This window comes from Lonchura striata, chromosome 2 (assembly GCF_046129695.1).
Source record: "Lonchura striata isolate bLonStr1 chromosome 2, bLonStr1.mat, whole genome shotgun sequence".
Taxonomy (NCBI): Eukaryota; Metazoa; Chordata; class Aves; order Passeriformes; family Estrildidae; genus Lonchura; species Lonchura striata.
The window spans coordinates 113,449,306-113,473,011 of NC_134604.1; the positions used below are offsets into that span (position 1 = coordinate 113,449,306).

The following is a 23,706-nucleotide window of genomic DNA, read 5'->3' on the forward strand; positions in this document are numbered from 1 at the left end:
AATGCCAGCTCTAGCAATTTGGATTGAGCTGTAACTTTTGTCAATGATTTTATTCCTTGATTTTACTTCCTCACTAGACCAGGTTGCTCCAAGCCTTGAAAAGACATTGTAATTTGAAAATAAGGTTAATAGCCTGGCCTCATCTACAGAGCCCAAAATGTCACAGGTGAGGTTTTTAGGTCAGACCGGAACAGTTCTCAATGTTCTGCTGTTGTAGCCTGAGGTCAACAATGCCACAGCAGATTTTATCCAACATACTAGTGGGGAGTCAAAAGTGGCCTGGTGCTTTAAAATATTATTAATGTGTGAGTGTGTGTGTGTGGGTGTTGCCTTTTCATTTTATAGATTCCAAACCTAATGGGATGCATTTTTAAGCACTTCTATTTGATACCAAAAAAATACAAAATATAGCCCAGCTTGTATACTGGAGGTTAGAATATTACATTGTAAGAGGTGTTAAAATCAATGCTCAAATACCCTTATTTATAGTTCAGCTTCTCCTACCATCAGTATAATTATTTTTTTCCAGAGAAACAGAGGGGGAATTATTGTCCATCCTCAATATGACAAGTCCTTTGCTTTGCTCTCAGTTCTGCTACAAGCTTTGTGGATGACCTCAAACCATTCACCTGACTCAGAATAGATGACACTGAATGAGCTGTTAGTTAGTGGGTTTTTTTCTTGTCTGTGTTCTATTCTGAGGACATAATTATTAATTTCCTCATGAGTTTATCACCTCTGTGGTATCAGAATGTTTCAGAAACAATGTGTTCATTTTCAAAAGCCACCTGGGTCACCAGGAAAAATGGCAATAAAGCACAAACTGAACTCAAGAATATCCACACATTTTTTTGTATATTCAATTTCAGAAGCTTATAGCTTAATTTTTCCAGTTCACCTGTAGCATTTATATGTTCATTATGTAGCATTTATATGTTCAAAGCTGTGCTCCCATTGAAATGAAGTTGCTCCTGAGAGTTCTGCTTTGTCCTTCAGAGCAGTCACGTCACCCAGCTTAGCAACCCCCTGGGAAGGACAGATTTAAGTAATTTAATTAGCTTTATCTGACAGATCTGTGGCAAAGGTAAATGCAGAATTTGGCTCTATGGGGCAGTGTTTATCTGCATTAGGCAAACAACTGGTTTTTAGAGTTGGCAGCTCTCTGCCACATTTACTTTCCACTTTCCAAAACCTCCAGCATGTAAAGCATCCTAGTTCTGGCTTGGATGAAGACTTGCTTAAAGCAGCATTTAAATAAAAACATGCAACACCATGAGCGTGCCATCAAATACAAGGGTGCTGTCCACTCTGCAGAGTATTTTGACTTTTGCAAACATCCAAATGAAAGTGAAATCATCCTTCAGAAATCATGATAAGGTCACAGAGAAGAGAACAGAACATTTCTTGACAATAATTTTAAATGAACTTCTGGCTACCAGAGAACCTCAGAGGAGCTCTCAGAGCCTTGCTGTGCATCCTCCCACCCGGCAGGCTCTGGGAAAGGCAGAAGCTTGGGAGCCATCCTTCAGGTTTTAGCACTGGAGTGACAAATCTGCCTTGATTTCTGAAATCTCACCACCCTTCTGTGCTGTTTGACCTTAGATCCTCTGCTTCTTTGCCCTGCTGATCAGAACAATCAATGAGACACCATGTGGAATCCATTGTCCCATTTTAGGAATAACTGCTGCCCTTGTCTGCATAGCCACCTACACCAGAGGTCTGCAGGCTCCAAATAACTCAGGCTCCAAATAATTCCTGCCCTGCCCTCTCCCCCAAGCTCTTGCCTTCCCCTTGTCTCTCCCAAAATCTGGATTTGGAAGGCAGCAGTCCCCTGAGCTGGCTGCTGGGAGCTGAGTGCATGAGCTGGCAGGAGAACGTGCAGGTTTCTGCTTGGCAGATTTAACTCCCATGGAACCATGCCTGAGTCCTAATAGGGCTTTTTGGAAATCAAGCCAATTTGGCATTATTATTTTTTTTTTTTTTTTGTATTTAGACAAATGATTTGGCCAGTTCTTAGTTCTGACAGAAAGCCATGCAAACTACTCACCCTGTAATGCACAAGTAACAGAGGGAGACTACAACTGTACTTACATACTTAATTTCTGTATTCCATACCTGCTGATCACTCACCTTTGCAACTGTAATAAAACCTTTTCAGCATGTTTTGCTTTGGCCTATGTTAGGTGTAATTTTATTTTTAGGGTTTTTTTTGTAAAGTAAACTGAACCCCCTTTCTCCTGCATCCTGCAAATTGGGAACAGCAGTTACTGCCAGCATCAGAAATAATTGAGATTAGCCTTGCTAAGGATACTGCACATATCCTTGCCAAGAACAGAATTATTCTTAGCAGCACCAGTTTGTTGCTCTGTGTTCAGCCCAGCTCTCGTGGCTTGCCAGAGGGATTTGTACACGTTTGCCAAAGGCAGAGGACTGTTGGAGTCAGAGATCCTAAAGAGAAGAATATTCTGTAGAAGATGGAGATTTTCTGTTCATTCCTTCTCCAAATGATCTGTCCTCCTCAGTTTTCTCCACCTCCGCCTTTCCCAAGTCCTGGCTCTTCTCCTCTGGCTTTCAAAATCAATCTGAACTCAAAATGTTTATCATCTCACCTCTCATTTCCACACTGCCTTGTTCTCAAGACTCAAAACTACCCTTTCCCTTTGGATACCCCAGCATTTTTCCCAGCCTCCAGTTCCAGTCCTCTCTGCCATCCTTGAAGTTCAAGCACTGGAGTGACAAATCTGCCCTGATTTCTGAAATCTCACCAAACTGACTCAGCCACTGAAAGGCAGTGCTGGGATGTGCTCAGTGCTGCCTGGACTCTGCCACTGCAAAATGTCCTGTCCACATCTGAAATGTGGGAGTTTTGTTTATTTATTGACTTGGTTTTGCTCGGAATGCAAAATTTGGGCACCATTATGATGACTTTTTAGAGGTATAGTAAAAACATTTGAGGTTGGTGCCATCACCTGAAATTGAAATCCATGCTGCTAAATCCACAGGGCAGGTGGAAATTTCAGGTTCCTACAATAACTTTGTTTTGGGTTTTTTTCTGGTTTTATGGTAGAATTGATATTTACCATGTATCAGTTTTCCCACTCTCCCACCTTATTCTTGGAAATGGCCAAAGAATTGTAGCTGAAACCTTCCAGCTGAAATGACTCAGCCTGAGGCAGATACCTGGCCTGGAAAACTGCTACCCAAACAAAAATCAAACTGCAAGCAAATGAAAATAGTCTTATCATGGGAAGTGTTAGCAAACAAAGAAAGAGGTTATATTCCCCACTCTATCTCTAATTTTCATATTTCCATTGAAAAAAAAGCCACATTAAAATGGAAAGATGTTAAAAGAATAATAGCAACATCTCTTTTACAGCATTTTAGTAGATCTCAGAGCTTTTAAGAACAGGAGTGAGTTATTATCTCCATTTTTTTATTATGCAATTTATAGTAATAGTTTTCCCAGCTACAGTAAAAGCCATCAGTAGTAAGTGATGATTTTCTTGTCATCAGTCTCATGGGACACATTCTCATGTAAACAGCCTGCTGCTATTCACACTTCTCCAACAGGAATTAATTGAAAAAGAAGCCCCTGAGAGGGAAGGGTACAGCATCATTAAAATCAAAAATGCGTTGTTCAAAAGGACTGTTTCTGACCTTGTTTAGCTTATGTATTTCATTGATTTAGAAAGGTACTTGTATATAAAGTGAGCACCTCACCTGTTGTGACCCACAGAAAGGAATTGTACCAGCCTTGTTTCATGTTAGAATACAAGCAAACCAAACTTCTAAATAGCTTCACGTTTGCAACTCTTTGAATAGATTCTCCTCATCTTTCCTGGGAAGTGTCTAGCTTTTCCTAATATCTGAAATACTGTTGGTGAATTTGCATTGCAAATCAGTTCAGGGAGGGCTGGTTTAGCTAGTGAAAAATATATAGGCACAAAAGGGAAAAAACATCATTGGAAATCTTTGCAGGATTCCTGGGACTGTGGTGCATTCAATCAGTCTGCTAATCTGTGCATGCTGCAGCCTGGAAGTGTGGGATTATGGCAAGTGGGAGTTCAGCTTCATGCACAAATCTCAGATCTTACCTGTCCTACTGACTGACTTTGCCAATAGATTGAACCAGAAAAAAAAAAAACCAAAAACTAAAAAACAAAACAAAACAAACAAACAAACAAACAAACAAACAAAAACTTCTTGCCCTGACATCTTTCAGCTATTTCTTTCATTATATCACTTTCTGCCTTTTTTCCTCTCCTCCACACTATATGGTTTTGGATGCCTTCAAACTTGTCACAACTTCCTTGGAAAGAAATGCTCAGATCTCTCAAAGTGACTGAAGTTGTCATGTACAGGAATGACACCAGGGCCATGTGGTCAGAGTGGGTGAGAATGTGTCATCGTGCAAAACATCCTGGAAAATGCACTTAGGAATTCTTCTGAGGTCACATCATGGGCATGGGGAGTAGTTTTGGGGGGCAAGCAGTGGCAGAACCTGATTTAATGGAATATGCACTTTGATAGCAATGTTTCAAGTGTGTCTAACCTGTAGAAATTCCTGAAGATAAGACTGGAACAGGCTGATATTCTTGCCAAGTCAGTGTAAATTTTATTTTATTTTTGCATTCAGCATACAGCAGCTTAAGGCTAGCTTTGCACCAAAATAACTGATGTACATTCTTTAAAGTCTCACAAGTGTCATCTGGATATGACTTTGCACCAGTCTACTTCTAATTTAACTTCTATAATGACTTCACCCCTGACACTGCAGAAATGGTCACACAAAAATTTCTGTTAAAGTTGTTTCCCCACTATCCCAGTATTCATGACAAAGAATGAGTATGCACAAGCCTAAAACTTTTCACTTAAATCTAAATTAAAACTCTCTGGATTTGTTCACAGTCTTATATCTTCTATCTTTCAAACATAATTTATGTCTGTGATGGATGCATTTATTTGTAAATTATGCAAAAAATGTGAAATGAGCCTTAGTACTTCAACAAGGGCCTCAATTAAGGAGTTCAAGATGCTTTGCATACTATGTATGGGTTTATCAAAAACTGGCCCTCTTCTCTCTCTTTACTTAAGATTTTTAAGAAGACGTGTTCTTGCTCTTTTTCTGTGCTCATTTTATCAATCATCTTGTGGCTCCAGTGATCTAGTTGGACTTTTCACAGTGATACCTGAGGACAAAGATCACTTTAGATCAGGTAGGGGCTGAACAAGGGCAATATCTCTGGAGCAGGTTCCAAAATTAGGACTTTAATTAGGAAGCACTTTACCAATGAAGATATCAGCTTGTTGCCTGAAAACACTCCTGCAGCTGCTGTCTTATCTTCAAATCAAGGTTTTCTCTCTTACAAATAAATAGCAAATGCATCCCCTTGGGCAGGGAAGTGAGCTCCCCACCATGCCAGCTTTGCAGGGTGTTTCAGGATGATAAGGGCTTGCACTTTTCCCCTCACCAAGGAGAAGGTTCCATAGATGGATGAGACGTGATTTAAAAGCACTTTTGGTTTCTACACAACATTTTAAATGCTCTCTCCTTTTGGAGAAGCTCCCACCATGTCATCAGGAAGCCTGTGAGTGTTGGATGGCAGGAAAGGGGAGTGGGGACTGTGATAGCTGTGAAAACCTAAAAATTGCTAGAGCATGGCTAGGGCTTGTGCAGAGACAAAATAATTTTGGCTTTTTCACTCCCAGTGCACGAAATCTGGGGTCACACAGCTGCCCTAAGAGACTGCATAGCCTGGTGGTTGTGATTTTGCAACAGCCATAAATATTAATTGCCAAAAGTAATTTATATTGCAGAAACAGCCCCTGCAACAGTGCTGTTGCAAGAAAACCCATCAGGGAGCTGTTTATGATGATAAAGCAGGGGGTGATTCTCGCTTTGCTGTGCAGAACACCATGTTCAGCCAGCTGCTGCAGGAAACAGGAGATCTGCAGGATGCTCTGTCTTAGTGAATCATCTCAGCAGCTCCTCCCAGCAAAACTCCCATGGAACAGAGGGCAAGAAATTAAGGATGTTCCTCTGCTAATGGAGAGCAGCGTGGAAGCCCTCCCTGCCCTCCTTTCCAGCAGTCCCCCAGAGGTACAGAAGACCTTGCTAGGGCACAAAAACATAATTTAAATCTTCCTGTATTAGCACTAATGAGGCTGGCCCATGATCTTCTTCTTAAATAGACACTTAATTCAAGCTCTCATCAGTAAAGCATTCCCAGGACACAGCAATTGGTGGCATGAAGCAGAGATTTTCACTCTTCTGCCTGTTGTGGGTAGAGAAAGAAAGATCCCTTCCAGGTGCACAAGCACAAAGACTATTATATATATTAAAAATATATATAATATATATAAATTTATATATAACATATATATACAACTTATATATAAAATAGCATCATTTCACCAAAAAATCAAATGAAAGCTCTGAAATATGGTCATGCTAATGCTACATATAGAGAAGGAAAATACATAAACACACCTTGAAGTATTATAAACAGATTTTAAATACTTCTGTCCTAATGTAAATTTTCTCTCTCAAAGTATTATATACCCCTCTTAATTTTTACTGCTCTTTGGCAATGGTACAGCTTTAGTGTGCAAAAAAACCTTTTCATGTTGGTTAATCCAGCTTGATATTTTCTTCTATCAAGGATATATCTCTACTTTTTACTGCAGATAGTGATAGAGACAAAAAAAAATTATATTTCAGAAATTATTTTCCAGATATCATCATAGATTTTTAATATGTGATTTTTTTCAGTGGTCATTTCCTTCTTTAAACAAGCAGATAGCTCACCAAATATCATTTTCAATGAAATGATGGCTCACTAAAAACTTCCTTTATCAATTTAAACTGGTGGATACCATAGCTGAAAAACATTCTTAAATACTTCAAAGTTTCTGCAAGACTATTTACCTTCTTCTAAGTACTGATTTTTAAATTACACATTGGCTCTTAAAATAAGCTCCTCGTCAGGACTGCAAGCTGCTGCAGGTTGAATATACTTTATATTTTATGAAGTGGAAATGTTGGTTTCCTCTGTATCTTGAAAACCTGAATAGAAGGATAATGTGCTGCCTAAAAATATTTCAGTCAATTTCTGAAATACTCTGCAGGCTGCTACTTATATTTTAGAGCTGGTAAATGCACCCTTGCAAATCAATATTTTCTGAAAAACATTTCAATGTCACCTAATGATCTTTCTCCTTGTTTTCTTCATCAGGGAGATGGAGAGTAAAGATGCACATTATAATCCTTGGGCAATATTTTGTCTGACTTTTGATGTCATTTTGTCTGTGAAAGATTGGCTCAAATTTGTTACACACTCAGCAGAAAATACAAAAGTAATTTGTCACCCTGTTGTGAATTTTAGCATATTTTTCAGTAAAGGTGTCTGAGACAAAAAGAAGGTTTTGGGCAGAAATGTGCTGGGCATTATAGTAAGGGGAGGACTTGGCATTTAGCAGGTATTTACACTTATCAAGGGGAAAATTTATGGCAGAACCTTTTGAAAGACACATTCAGGTAATTTCTCATTCCCATTCATATTATGAACTGTTCGTAAATAAATGCTAAGATAATTTTTTTTCTGCTGATGTAGAAAGAATCTGAGATATCTCATGTAATTGAGTTAGCTGGGCTAAGGCAATTCCAAGAGACTGCAGGTATTTTGCCTCACTTTGTGACAGCAAAAGTCCCCAAGTGAGCAAGCAGGTAGTGCTCAAAGTTCAAATAAACACAGTAATTTATACCATGTTTCTTCTTTTTCTATGCCTGGTCTACCAGGTTTTCAGAATGCCAAAGGACAGGTTTTAGCAATTAGAGCGATGGCAGCCAGGAAAAAGTCTTAACAGCCTGTGAGAAAAATGGATGGCAGTGGCACTTTTCCCAAACCCAGGCAGTGAGACACTCTTGGGAAAAGCCAGTGAAGGCCTGAAAGGATGAATTGTGCTGTCCTGTCCCTGATGTCACCTCTCTGTGGCAGCTGAGCATGGTCATAACTTCCCCTCATCAAATGGCACCGTGGCTGTGCTGGAAACTGCGGAGTTAATACCAAAAATTGCATTTGTCAACCTCTTGCACCATGAGGTGAATCTGCACAAACGTTTGAGCATGGCTTTGAACAAGGCCTTAGTCCTTTGGGGGGCCTAGAGTCATGGAATTATAAATCACAGAATGGTTTGGGTTGGAAGGGACCTCACAGCCCATCCAGTGCCACCCCTGCCATGGCAGGGACACCTCCCACTGTGCCAGGCTGCTCCAGCCCCAGTGTCCAACCTGGCCTTGGGCACTGCCAGGGATCCAGGGGCAGCCCCAGCTGCTCTGGGCACCTGTGCCAGGGCCTGCCCACCCTCACAGGGAAGAATTTCTTTATATCTACTCTAGATAGACAGGTTTCTTCCTTATATCTACTCTACTCTTTCTTACATCTTCTCTCTATCCCATTCTCAGTCTGAAGCCATTCCCTGTGTCCTGTCCCTCCATGCCCTGGAAATTGTCTCTCTCCAGCTTTCCTGGGGCTCCTCCAGGCCCTGCCAGGCCACCCTGAGCTCAGCCCAAAGCTTCTCCTGTGCAGGTGAACAATCCCAGCTGTGCCAGCCTTTCCTGCCAGCAGAGCTGCTCCATCCCTCTGCTCATCCTGGAGCCTCCTCTGGGCTCTCTGCAGCAGCTCCAGCTCCTCCTGGGCTGGGACAGGGCTGGGGCAGCTCTGCAGGTCTCAGGGCTCTCACCTGAGGGGACAGAGGAACAGAATCCCCTCCTGCTGGCCATGCTTGCTGAACTTTCTGATTCCTAATGGAGGATCCAACACATGGATCAAAGGAAATGCCTGGAGCTGACTCGGTGGTCACCAACTCTTGTCCTTGCATCCCAGAAACAGGACAGTGGCAGAGGAGGAAAAATGCTGCTGGGGAAGTTCAGGGGCACACACTGCAACCACTTGAAAGATGTTTTTTTTTTCTGCTTCAACTCTGGGGGAAGCACAACCTTAGAATTTCTGAAAGGAAAAAGGACAAAAGAAATACAATTAGATAAAGCCACCAACTCCATTTTCTTCTGGAGTTAGAGCATATAGATCACTATAAATGTTCTGCTCTGGGTATCCTTCCATCTTTCCCGTTCAAATGTAGCACGGATTATGTGTAAGTGATCTCCCAGGCAATAGGAAAATGCACTTCTATATCTGAGGTACATAACCTCTAGGAACCTTCTCTTTTGATAAATCAGGATTTGAGTACTGCTTGCAAAGTTGGTTGTGCAGACCTTTCAGGAGTGATTGATAAAAACCTATCTGAGATCAATGCCCTGGTTGTTTGAATGCTCCCCTGAGAAGGGCAGAAGATTTTGAGTCCTTCATTTGGACAAGTATTTGCCTCTCAATTTACCAATTTTTTAGTAAACATTCCAACCACAACCCAAAGAAAACATGGCAGCCCCATTATTTTTTCTGTATTTATTTAATCTGTCAGTTTCACTAGTTTTTATTACAAATACCTGGAAACAAAATTATTTTAAGAAGTAGAATTCTTTAATTTTGTAGAAAATATGCTAATTTCTTTCATGGTTTTGTTTCAGCCAGAGAATAATATGGTAAAAAAGAAAAGTAAAGAAAAAAATATTTTTCAGGCCAAATATTCTTAGCAGGAATTAAATGCCAACTTGAACATTCATGCCTTGTACCATCCCTCTAATTAGAAATCAGTTTTACCTTCATTTGTGTCCTACAAGTGTTGCTATTGGACATGAAATGAGTAAACAGAAGTTTGGTAAGTTCAAAAGAGAGAAAGACACAGTTTTATTCAAACATTTGGTATTTACAGAATTCCAAAGATGACCGTGGATTGGAGGATGGAATTACTACCTCTCCAAACACACTGGTCCAAAGATCAATCAATCCTTTTTCTCCACCCACAGACAAATATGTAAACTATTCTATTTATACATGAAATTGTGTGGGAACTTTTACTCCCAAACATGTAAGTATTATCAGAAAGCTAAAGAAGTTTTATGACAACTTTAAAACTTTCAGAAGAACTATAAAAGAAAACTTAACACTTAAAAATCAGGGTAACATACAAGTACTGTAGATATCTTCCCCTTCCTGCACTCTTAGTGAGAATTGTGACTGGAAACATTAAGAAATAAGTGTGAGAGGCACTGAAGGAAGCAAAGCTGGAGCCTCTTCCAGGTCTATTCCAAGACCTTTAAGCAAAGCCCTTGGAACAGACCTTGAAAGCTGCTGAGCTCTTCCTGGCAATGTCACTGCTGGCAGCCCTGCAGAGGCTCAAGCTGGTGGTGCTGGGATTTCTGGAAGGGTGGTCTGGGATTTCTGTGGGGGTCTGCCAGTGAGGTCAGGCATCCCTAGAAGCCAGAACATCTCCTGCTTCTCATCTCTGCTTATGCACTGGGTGGCCAAGAAATGAGAATGTGTTTTCAAAAATGTGATTTTTTTTTTTCCTTCTAAACAGTTCTTTACGGCTGTCAGAGGTGTAGATTCTGCACATCCTGTTGCCTTTTTGGGGGTACCTAACAGCACAGGACAGACAAAATTAAGGGAGCAAAAAGCAGTTCTATTTATTGAAGGGCCTTCAGGTACATTTAGAGCAGATGAAGTCTCCCCAGGGCCTTACACCCAAAATGGATGATGGGTCATGAATTTTCACACTTTTAAAGCTTTGGGCCATTTGCATATTGGGGGTTAATCTTTCAATTACAGCTTCAGGTAATGAAGTCATTTACCCCAAATTTGGTTCTCCACAACTCATTTTTGTTTAAATCTCTCAGGGCCTGAGACAGTGAGGTGTCCTTGATCCCCAGAAGTAGGGAGGAATTGTGTCTGACCAAACTGGGAAAGCAGTAGCTAGGACTGTATATGGAGTTTAGAGCTACAGACTAAAGAATTGGAGGATTACAAATATATGAAGAAAACATAAAAGCTAAAATCCTAAACCATCAATCCCACGCTGCACATCTGCCCCGTTATGTTATTCCCATACACAAGGCCGTGCCTTCAACAGCTCCCTCTTTCCTTCTCTCCTTCCAGTCCCACCTTTCATCCAACCTTTCGAGTTCCCTCGCTTCTCCATCGGGCAGAGGGTCTTCATCCCCTGCGTGGTGGTCTCGGGGGACCTGCCCATCACCATCACCTGGCAGAAGGACGGCCGGCCCATCCCCGCCAGCCTGGGCGTCACCATCGACAACATCGACTTCACCAGCTCCCTGAGGATCTCCAACCTCTCCCTGATGCACAACGGGAACTACACCTGCATCGCCAGGAACGACGCGGCAGCCGTGGAGCACCAGAGCCAATTAATCGTCAGGGGTAAGGAGGTGTAATTGCTCTGAAAGGCGACAATTAAGCGGCATTCATCAGCGTTTTGTGGTGACGCCTGTTTGATGGGAAGTGGGGAAAAGAGGGGTGTGGGAATCAGTCAAATAGAATTTTCCACAGACATGGAAGGGTTTGATTTGCAGCCTTGGGAGAAGCTTGGATCGATGTAAAAATACAATACACAGACATTAAGCAGAAAAAGTCATAAATAAGAACATGTGAGAAACTGTACTGATAAAATGGTGAAGGGTTTATAATGCAGGGGTGTGGTTGTATGGAAGAAACTGAGAATTTAGTAGTTATAACAGAAGCATTTGTGTGCATGTGAGACAGAAACCTGTTGGACAAAAGCATCCAAAGTGCAGTAGAAATAAGTAAAGCTGATAGGTTCGAAAAAACAAAATAAACCCTGTGGCAACTGTCTATTGCGTTAGAAAGTTTTGTATTACCTGGTAACAAAGAATTTATGACTACTCCTGAGCTATGGCTGACTGCTTGCTCCTCTAAAATCTCAGGGTCTCTGAGACTGATGTTTATCTGAGCAATAAATTGTTTTAGCCTGAAAATAGTTCTATCCCTTCATTAAAAGTGGTGACAATGATAGAGGGATATGTGGCAATCCTTCTCTCTGTGACAGAGCACAGAGAGCAATGAGGCACAGAAAGTAATGTGTTTTTTTCCTACCTAAAAGTCTTGGAACTAATGAAAAACTCTGGAGTGTATGGGATGGGTCAGGGAGCCACAGGAGTGACTTTCTGGGAAATTTTGTCATTGGGATCAAACCTTTGAAACGGTATAAAAGTATTCTCTGCTATTGTTTTACTCTGATTATATCCCTTTTTATTTAGACCACTTTCTCCTACAGCATTATGTCAGTAAAAAAGCAGAACATTGATGCTGACTTCATGGGGAAAGGGCTCTTATCTTGTTCTTTTCCTGGTTTGTGTTTATTATGCAATTAGCAGGATTCATGAACTCATGATGACTTCACAACATTTTGCCTTGAAACAGATGTGAATATACATTCAGTAAGCAAATATTTTATGTGGGAAAAAACTTTCTAGTGACACCTTAGCAAAATTATCTAGAGATTATTCCTTGTGATGTATTTTCAAACTTACTGTGCACAAGTTCAACTAAAGTTGAAGTTCACATTGCTTCTTTTTCTTTCCAGGAATTTTTCAGTGTTTCAAATTTTTATTTTAAAAAACTCAGTCAGACCTTTCCCTCTCCACCATCTCCTTCTTGACACCAAGCCTTTCAGCTTCTCAGAGAAATAATAATCCTACAAGGAACCTCAGTAATTTCCACCTGCTGCCCATCTCTACATTTTATATTACCTCCTATAAGTTTGCCAAGATAAACCTTAAAATCTTACTGGGGCTTTTGCAATTTTTCCCAGGGCTTTTTTCCCACCCCAAATTCTGATGAACTCTTCTAAGTCAAATGTTCCCAGTGTCCTAATGCTATTCTTTAGGAATTATTCCCTAGTTTTCCAATATGCTTACTTTTTTAATGCTAGTATTTCCAGAAGTCAATGGGAAACAGATTCAATACTTTTTTGCTAGTTTTGATATAAATATTTCATTATTTTTTAAAATTATACTGATTTTAATCTTGCTTAAGATTATTCAGGTGTCTATTACTTTCCTGATTTATTTAGTAATCCTTAAATTAAGTAGTCCAATTAACTACATGCATTTAATTATTCCTTTCTAAGATTTTCTGCTAGATTTTTACCCTATTCCTCACTCTAATTATGAGAGATTTTCCTCACCTCCTCTTTTGCTGGAGGAGGGAAGGCTGAAAACCTCACATGTGTCTGCCCTGCTCAGAAATGCTGCACCAAAAAACAGCTGGGATTTTTTTTCCCCTTGGTTTTCAGCTGCAATTCAGCTCTGGAAGTGATGGGAATGAATCTGCATTCATGAATTCATGAATCTGCAGCAACCCTGCGTGGGTTCCCAAAGGCATTTCTTACTCCCAGGATGGTTTTACCAGCTGAGAACAGGTTCTCTGCCACCACTGTCTGTCCTTGCCAGCACTGAGACCCACGAGGGTAGGGATTGCTGCTCTGGGCAGGGATTTCTGATCTTTGCAGTGGTTTCTGCTCTGTGTAGGTATTTCTGCCTTGTCCCCCACTGATGGGGACAAGCCCTGCCGTGCCCTCACTTCTCCTGGCTTTGCCTGAACTGCACTTTCCCTGTCTCCTGCTGTCTGTGGGTAATTCCTCCCCTGACCTCTGTTCCCAGGACATACCTGCCTCTTGCTGCCTTTTCAGGCACTAATCAGTTTTCCCCTCTTGTCCCAGAGTTTTTGGAAGCCTTTCTCCTGTATAATATCTGTCCCTCACCCCAACACCTCCATTTCCCCCTTGTATGCTTTCTGTTCTAATTACACCTCCTGAGGAGGAATAAAAAATGAACAGGCACAACAGAGAGAAGCTTCCCACTCTCTTATACCCAAGGGCTTGGGGAGCAATTCTGGATCCTGCAATTTTTAGGAGGTTGTGAAGGCTACATCATGTTCCCCACCTTGCTTACCTTTCTGCCCATGCAATGCTTTGCAGAGCCTCCTTAAATCCTCTTCTCTCTCACTGTTGCTTTAAATGATAATGTTTTAATCAGTTTTGGATGTGCATATGAGATAACAGCTCTCACTCAGAGAAAAAGGGGAAATATCATGTCTGACCCGAATTCTCTGCCAAAACCCTACCCTGACTTCTTTCCCTCATACTGAACTGCTTGTGCTGCCTCATCCCACAGAGGTCAGAGCTCAAACAGCCACCAAAGAGTCACTGTGACCACTCCTCCTCTGCATCCAACCTGACCTGTAAACATTTCAAGTCAGACTTGTTTTCCTGCTGCCTGTTTATTCTCCAGGCTTTCTGATTCCTCCTCATCTTTTTGTTCATAGGTGCTGTATAACTGAAACATTATATTTTTCTAAATAATCTAAGTTACTTCCAAATACAGGGGGAAGTGGTGCTTTAACTCCTCTTGTCTCTAATCCCCATTGAGGATTTCTCAGCTGTGTGCTTTAAACTTAAATGTTGGCTGTCCTAAATGCTGGGAGATGTGTTCTGGGAAAATCTTATTTATGTGCACACTGTGCATTTTGATATGAGAGCAGACAGTGAATGAGAAAGGAAAATTAAGTGAAATATGAATGTCACCCACACAATTCCTTTTTCCTTATTTAGACTATCCTTGCATTCATTTTTTCAAAAGCAGACATTAAAACAGTACAGGCCATCTTGTTTCCAAACTAAATGGGAATCCACATAATTTTACAGTACATGGGTATGACTAGAAATAGAATCTAAAGACAAGACATTCCTAAGATGAATGAAGATACACAGGCCAAATGCTCATTGCTTCATTTGAATTATTAGTGAACACACAAACTTCTGCAGATTCCATACACAAACCTAAATTCATCATCTTTACATCTTCAGATATGTTTTCCTCAATATCTTCTGTCAGATCACATGGATCTATTTTTTATCATTATATATTCCTGTTTAGTTTTAAGTCTATTAAGTAGAGTTTTTATATTTGTCCTATATATATTATTTTTCATATCTGAGCTGCACTGCTATTTTACCAGGGGTACTAAACAGCAAAAGTAAAACAAGAACTGGTTTCTTAAATACTGTGGGCACTTCATGGCAAATTTTCACGGTTCCAACTATTTTGTGCTTTATAAAAGCAACCAAGTGGTGATGGGAAGCCCCAGAAACACCTGGCCAGCAAGGCTGGATTCTCCCTGAGTTAAATATCAGAGGAAGATGATGGCCAGCTTCCACAGCATCACACAGGAGATGGAAGGCAGCAGCTGAGAGAAAGTGAGACAACAAAGTCTCTTTTTTGGAACATCTGGGTGATCTTCTCAGGGCAATCTCAGTTCTTTCTGAGCCCTTTGATGACAACCGAAGAAATGAGACAGAGCCAAATGCTCTGGACTGACAGAGCTTGGGGCTGTCAGTGCTTCTCTCCACAAATTATTGGCTTATTTTAGACTAATTGGAAGAGGGGAAAACACCTTCAGTGGAGCTGAGCTCTGCAAACTTCATATCAAGAGGTGATTGATAAAAAACATTGGGTATAATACCAGAGAATCTAAACAGGCAAAAGCTTCTGCCAACACAAAAATTCTTCCAAGTGGTATCTCTTCTCAAGCACAAGATACAAATCTACAGAAAAGGCTTGATTAGTCCCAATGTTTATGGAATATCTTTTGAAAGCTCAGGAGGAAGTGGAAGTGAGTAAGAGCAGGACTTCCCCTCTCAAAATCGTAAGCTCTTCCAAATCCTGGTCTGCAGATCTGGAAATGCATTAAAAATATGGCAGCTAGAAGGGCTTCTCAAAACCTCATAAATAATGAATAATAATGATGATAATAATGATGATGATGATGATGATGATGATAACAACAACAACAACAACAACAACAACAACAACAACAACAACAACAACAACAACAACAATAATAATAATAATAATAATAATAATAATAATAATAATAATAATAATAATAAAAAATTTCTTGGCACACTCTTTGTTTGCTAGTCATGCCAGTAAGAAAAAGGAAAGGATAGGATCCTGTCATGAGAGCCATAGATAGAAATGAGGAAAATATCTTCTCTGTCAACTACTTAAATCATCACAAGGAATTAATCAAGGCTTTACTCATTAAGGTTGTCGTCTAAGAGTGATTAAAAATCTATATACACTTTATCATGTGTTATTCATTTCTGTAGAGTTTCCCGAAATGGAGTACTTATGAAATAAAATGCAGTGAAAAGAATTCTAATGGGTAACTAAAAAGAAAAAATTGATAAATGTATTATGAACTCAAAATTTTTCTGATACTACCAGAAAAGGGAATTCAAAGATAGCAGTGGATGCATAAATCATGATGTTATATGTGCTGTTAGTGAACACATCATAAGTTAAAACTGAGATAAGGTCTTTAGATACCTAATAACCCCCCATCATGCATTTAATGCATTAAATGTGTCTGCATTTTGCACTTGCCAGGGCTGTTGAATATAATTAGATAGTTTGGCACCCAATGAGGAGTCCCTGAATTTTCCAGATGGTAGGAATGAGTCTCCACCTTTATTGTGATGTTTGGTGGCGGTGCTGGGGTGATGCAGCAAAAGCAGCTTGGGACAGAAAAGCAGGGAGGGAAGATTTAAGGTCAGAGCTAGTGTCTAAACTCATTCACTTTCTTTGCTGGTGTTTACACCGTGGCTTTGAAGATGACTCCTAAAAGATTCTCTTGTTTAATACATTCATTAGACAAACCTGATCAACACAAACCACTAGGCACGGTGCCATTTTACAAAAGTACAGCTTTCTTCTTGAATTGCAGAGCAAATGGTTTCACTGAACCAGCTAAATCAACCCCTTAGGTCCAATGACCAAATTTAATAACTGTTCATCTTTACTAAAGTACAGTGTTTAACGATCTCATTCATTAATACATCAAGGGTTGCTTTGGCTGATTAAATTTCCTCCATCATTTTGACAGTAAGATCCAAATGTGAAGTACAAATATTCCATGTAAAAATGAAACACTGCATTCTGGGCTGATGCCATAGATTATTTCTTCACTCACTCCAGCAGCCCACCAGAGGAACTCGTGTTAGGAGCCTTCAGAATTGCTCTCCAGAGGGATTCACTGATTTCTGGGAGCCAGAAGTGCTTGCAGGGATTTGAAATCTGGGAAGGAATGTGTGAGTTTGGCACCAGGAGGGATTCTTGCATGTGCACAGAGCAGATTTAATCCAGGGAGTGGATGTGGGACCACAAGGATTTCATGATGTTTAACCTCACAAGGGCTGGTGCTGCACCTGGGTCAGGGCAATCCCCAGGATCCATCCAGGCTGGGAATGAAAAGATGGAGGAGCCCTGGGAGAAGGATTTGGGGGTGCTGAACCCTGTTCTGATTCATCCTTTGTTTTTCCACAGTGAGAGCCTGAGACTGATAACCATAACATTGACTAAAAATACCTTTTGGGGGGTATTTTAGCTCTTTTTAACCTTTATTTTTTAACTTTTTACCTCCTTTGAATTCAGCCATTAAAGAGTTGGCATCTGTCAACTTATGGCTCTTACCCTAAATAATTCAACAGCTCATTTCTCACCATAGACCTGTGTGCTGCATTGAATGAAGGACTACCAAAAACTCACTGGTAAAGCAATTTTAAATTCCCTCCTTCACAGACTCAAGGAGCTGTGTTACTGAGACAAGGAGGGTGATAAAGGTAGAACTGTTCAGTCACATTCATGAGTAATTTCAGAGACTTTCTGAAATTGTTTACTTTTTCTATTAACTCAAACATATCAGACAAATTACCTTGGCTAAATTCTTGCTAAGCATATTTTCTTTAAGGGCTAATGATCTCCTAAAACATAATGAAAAAGTGAACGAAGGTTTATCATCTAAATCTAAGTATCAAAATCTAGCACAAGTTTTTAACAGCACTGTGCCCTGAACTAATGCAGCACTTAGCACAGAATAAGCTATTAAATTGAAATAAAATTGAGAAGCAAATGAGCAAAGAGGAAAAAAAATTTAAAGGTCTGCTCTGATTTTTCATCATTTATATGAGAAGGAAAATCCTCTTCCTTTACCTAGACAGCAATACAGAAACCATTGACAGGTAATTGAATGAGTAATTTTATTTTCTTGTGGCATCTCTTCAGATTTCTATTGGCAGTCTTAAGACTAAGTGGCAAGGATTTGTGTCTTCAAAACCAGAGCAGCAGTTGTCATTTTTATAGCCAGTCCGAAAGGATGGGCAAAGCTTTATTAAACATAGAAACAGTTTCTATTACTGGGTGTGGGCTGGGTTTTTCAAGTAAGTTTTTTTTATGGATCCGAAGAAGGAAATTCTCTGATTTCTGATGATACACTTCATCTAGAGCTACAGAGCAAAATTTAATTTTGGCAGATACCATTCTAGTATTGTTCTCTACTAAAAATAATAATTAGAATTGAGAATATCAAGAATATCTGAGCAAAAAATTAGGTTTTATACATAACGAAAAATAAAGTGTTAGCAATGTGATGAAAAGCCTTGTTCAGAGTTTGTTGGTGTTAAAGACACAACACATCATGGATATCTCTGTGTTTCCTTAAAAGATGTGGAAAAATGTGGCAGAATTTCCATTTCTATGCATGCCCAATAGAATCACACAAAAAAAATGTGTTTCAGCAGATAACTTTAATGCAAATAGTATTTTAAAGACTGACTGCATTTATTCTATACTAAGCAGTCTTGCTTAACTTTTTCCAGAACTTTCTATGTATGTCTACTCATTTAATACAACCATTTCCTGAAAATTTAGCATTTCTTGCCAGTATCATCCATAGCAAATGAAGAATATAAAAAAAATGCTTTTCAAAGAGAAGGGAAATAAAACAAATTACAAAAATGTTGTATTGGAACACAGATTTTAAAAGACATTCTGCTCTTCACACTCTTCAGTGGTAGAGGAGGACAGTAATGATCAGTCACTCCATTGCATCTTTTGTAATAATTTATCTGTAAGAATGGTGGGTTCGTGTTTTGTGTTGGGTTTTTATCCATCTTTATGGATAAGCACCTTGTAATTGATTTTTCAGAAGCTGCAAACACAAATTTACTCACAGCTACCGAGGTGAAACAAGCTGATGCCACCATGCCAAGTTGTACAAAATCAAATCTATTTGTGCAACTAACTGAGCTTTTCACCTGCCTTGGAAAATACCTCATTGTGTGTTTGGGGATGAAACGAACACAGGACAGTGAGAAAGGAGCTACTGAAGCAAATGTTTTCTCTAAGCAGATAATTAGAACAGGATTGGTGATTGCCCAGAGCTGTTGCTGCTGGGATTTCATGTTTGATGTTTGCCTATTGTGAATTAACATAACCTACAATAAATGTTTCTCAGCGTGGCAGCCATTTGGAAAGCCATAGTGTTTGTCAGCAGTAAATATATTTTCTAGTACAGAGGTATCATTTGCCTCTATCACTGCAGGTTCCTTTAGTTTTTTGCAGCCGTGTTCCAAAGAGCATTTCTGTAGTTAGGCAATAAACAGCTTTCATTTTGGTCCAGTTAGAGGGATGTCTTGGTTTGGAAAGACAGGTGTCTGCTAAGAAGGCAGGAACCTCCCCTGAAATGGAAAATGTAAACCCTTCCCTCCAAATTATTAAAAATTTGAAATTAAGATGCTCTCAGGCAAAGATATGGGAGTAGGAATAGCAGTTCTTTATTAGGGAAAAATAAAAATAAAATTAACAATGCAGTAATACGAAACAACCCTGCCAGAGTCAGAAATGCCCTGTCCCCCTGTGGGTCAGGGAGGTGGCTCAGTCCCATCCCAGGGTGGCTCAGCCCTCCTGCAGTGCCAGCTGTGCTTCTGCTGGAGCAGGATCCTGCACAAGGGGGGAGTTTTCCTCTGGAGCTCCAGGGCTGGGGGAGATGGGCCTGGGCTCCTCTGGGAATGCAGTGGGAAGGAAGCTGCTCCTCTGGGAATGCAGTGGGGAGAAAGCTGCTCCTTTGGGAATGCAGTGGGAAAGAAAGCTGCTCCTTTGGGAATGCAGTGGGAACAAAGCTGCTCCTCTGGGAATGCAGGGGGCAGAGGCTGCTGTGCTGCTCCCAGGTCAGATTGTATCCAGGTAGGAATGTTTGGCTCCTCCCCTGGGCAGAGCATCTCCCCTTAGGATAATGGAATTTTCTTAGTCATGCAGGGATACTCACTGGCCATGAACAGAAGATAATTAATAATTAATGGCCCATGGACAGAAGAGATCTCCTGGAGGGAGGATTGGCTGTGGAAGAGATAAAGCAAAAACTACCCAATGAAAAGCACAGAACTGCCCCACCTCTGACAGATGGAAATAGAACACACGTGCCCAGCCTAAGACAGGGGATTATTTGCCTTCCAGAGGACTGTTGTCCTTTTTTAAAAAGCAGCTCTTTCTATGAATGTGGAATGAGAAAGCTGGAGGGGAGTCTGGATTGTGAAGGCACAGGGAGGAAGGCTGAAGCTGTCCTGAGGAGGGGTCTCTGAACCTGCACAGAGGACTTCAACAGACCTTCAACTCTGAGCTGTCCCACTCCCACCAACACTGGCAGCTCCTGTTCCTCCTTAAGGAGAACTTGGGACACTCTGGCACAATGAGAGATAATATTTGCATGAATTATGAGAGTGCTTATACTGCAAAAAACTTGAGGGTCATATATTAGAGCACTGGTGCTTTTGCTCTATTTCTGCTGCACAGATTTTCTCAGTGGATAATTAGTCCCACATTTATGGACATTAATAACTATTTCAGGCCCCAGGGAAAATATTTGCAGTGCTGGGGTCCCCTCTGTGCTCCCTTGCATTTTCTTGTGCTAAAACCTTTTACCAAACTTTCTTTCTTAATTTCTGGCACTTCTGGAGAGGCAGCTCATGGGTGGAACAGAACAAGGATGGATAGTTGGGTCCTTTGTTCTGTCTTCCTCAACTTTCAGACAAATTCAGCACTGCCTGGACCTGGAGAACATATGAGGTTTCAAATTTTGCAGTGGGATGAGGAGAGCAAGGAACTATTAGGATTTCTCCTGTGCTGCCTTACATCTCAGTGTCTTGCTGAACTAAAGCAAAAAAAAATTATTTGAGAAGAAAAATGTGTGTCCCATGTTCAGTCACTCTCCGTGGCCCTGTGAGAAATGACAGAATGAAAAACATGTAGAATAAAACCATAATTAATTTACTTTTTTTCTTGGATATTTACACTTCCATGTTCTGAACCAAAGAGCAGAGGCTCAACAAACTACTGTGACCTTAACTGACCATAATACAACCATTAAACTCTTTCAATATTCAAAATAGTTATGGGATTTTCCACAGTCTTCACAACTTTCAGCCTCTTTGTCATGATTTTGTCAAATGTTTAGGTTTTACTGAGACTTGGACATTTAGAATCAGGCTTTCCTGTCAAATTTTTGGACCTGTGTTGTCACAAGTTATTTTCTTCATTGTGTACCCGTATTTGGAACATGTAGAACTTTTCCTTGAGATAAGCAGCTCTTATTTCATTTGTGAATAAATAGGTACATGTGGAAGACTCACTGCAGTGGTTTTATGCTACTCTGGGATAAGTTTAATGGTATGTTCACATTGATGCACTGAAATAAGATTTCTTATCAACTTAATACAAGCAAATTGTGTTGAACCTTTCTGGCTGGTTGGAAGGCAAAGTCCTATCAGAAGTTTTGCTTCAAAGACACTCATTTTAATATGAAGTGATTTGATTGCTAATAAAAGCATTTTTTCCTAAGGTTATTTACATCAATAAATCTAATTCTTCTTTTCTAAAGCTTGCTAGTTCACTGTTATAAAAAAGAAAACAGAAAAAATCTATTGTTCTTAGACATCTGACAAACCTGCCTTTGGTAGAAAGCATTTATTTTCTGTCCACAATAATATGATTCATCTATTGCTCCATTTTTAACTTCTGCCATGGAAAGGTCTTATAAACTTATTTTGGTATAAACTTACAAACTTATTTCTGGTAAAGACCAGTGTTTTTGTCATGCCTAGCAAGAAATACATTGAGGATGTTCACAGGAAGTGAATTATCTGCTAAAACCAACCTTAGTGTGTTACTGGATCAGCGAAAACCTGGTTTTAATTTTCGCTTTTTGCTATGAAATGTTATAATTCTGCATGTGACTGCTCTGGCATTTTGAGATACCCAAAAATTGCCAATAAATTGCTGGAATTCTGATGGCTCCCTTTGCTCCCTTCCCACAGTGCCCCCCAGGTTTGTGGTCCAGCCCAGCGACCAGGACGGGATCTATGGGAAAGCCGTCATTCTCAACTGCTCTGCCGAGGGTTATCCCGTCCCCACCATTGTCTGGAAGTACTCCAAAGGTAGGATTCCTGTGGGGACCACTGGGGACAGGCTCATTCTGCCTTAATAACATCCCATTCACCCATAAGTTGCTGTTTTAATCTCCAAGTTGCCAGGGAGCAGCAGGGTCCAATGAGGGACATACCAGTTGTATTTTATTCCTCATAAATTATCTCCTCCATGGATTCTTGGCTTCTTTTTTGCCAAGATTAAATGTGCGAGATTATATTTCTTGCTGGGACTCAGATGTTTGTCAGTTTTTATCTCTGTTACAGTCTCACAAACCCTGGGTTCTGCAGCACTTCAACAAACTCCAAAATGGAGCCCCATCTCTCTCTCCCCCTACAAGGCCTTTTAAGGATAAACTGTCCAGTTAAGAAATGACACCTCAATTATTTTTACTTTTAACCCAATACCCAACCACCTGTGCCCGCAATGGGACTTTTTTATCCAATTACACAAAACCACCCAAACCCATGGAGAAGGAGGTGAAGGAGAAGGAGCAGCCTCTGCCCTAAAACCTCCATCTTGCTTTATATCTATTCCTGCATTCTAAACCCTTAAACTCTGAGTTTCCCACCCTGTGCTATCACACACTTCCATTCAAACTCCACACCTGTAATCTCAGTTTTATTATTGAATTTTGGAAGCTTCTCCACGGTCTCAGGTCAGTGCAGTGTTCTCCTGGGGGTCAGTGCTGGCAGCACAGAAATTCTAAAATTCTCAGCAGCCAGGGTCCCAACACCCCAGCACAAAGTGCTGGTCACTGTCTCACACAAGGCTGATTGTCAGAGTCCAGAGCATCCCTCTGGCTGACCTAGATGACTCGAGCCCCTGGCAAAGAGCCCAAGAACTTTAGCAGCAAATGAAAAACACCTGTAGATTCAATTTTAGCCCGTGGGAGAGGCTGCCAACCTTATATGAGGAATTACAAGCAAAAAAAGGTTTAAATGATATAAAAAAGAAATTGACACAGCGTGGAAAAGTAGAATTTTAGGATTTTTTAGAATAAAATTCAGGGGTACAAAATAGAGGAATCTGTGCATGCCCTAAATTCTTCTTCCTTCTTCTTGTCCTCCATGTCTTGGTGTGATAGTGACACATTTCTATTAGTTTAGGATAGGGACACCTTGTCCAATGTAGATTTTAAGTATTGGTATGGGAATTGTAAACATAGTACACGTAATTTTGAGTATATAACGTGGGAGCTGCCTAGGGCAGAAAAAAAACTGCTATAGCTTCTATACTAGCTAAACCTCAGCAAGTCAGAAACAAACTGTTATAGATAAAGAAAAATAAACAACCTTAAAAACGCAGCTTCACACATTCCAAACCTCATCTTCAGCAGCCAAGCTAAAAAAAAATTTCATACTGTTGGGGTCTTGCCAAGTGACCCAACAGCTGGTCTGGATGGAGTTTTGCTCTGCCCTGGAGATGTCCTGGCTGTGCCTGTGAGCCTGTGT

General features: G+C 40.4%; 1 protein-coding gene across 4 annotated transcripts in view; it reads left to right on the forward strand.

Annotated features, from left to right (window-relative positions):
* The window catches only part of DSCAM (DS cell adhesion molecule), a 445,883-nt gene that overhangs the window by 275,780 nt on the left and 146,397 nt on the right, over window positions 1-23,706 (forward strand). For all 4 annotated transcript variants that reach the window (XM_021527473.3, XM_077781696.1, XM_077781697.1 and 1 more), the window contains exons 9-10: window positions 11,055-11,333; window positions 22,144-22,263. In XM_021527473.3, coding sequence (XP_021383148.2) covers window positions 11,055-11,333; window positions 22,144-22,263 — 399 coding nt within the window. The remainder of the gene's footprint in view (window positions 1-11,054; window positions 11,334-22,143; window positions 22,264-23,706) is intronic.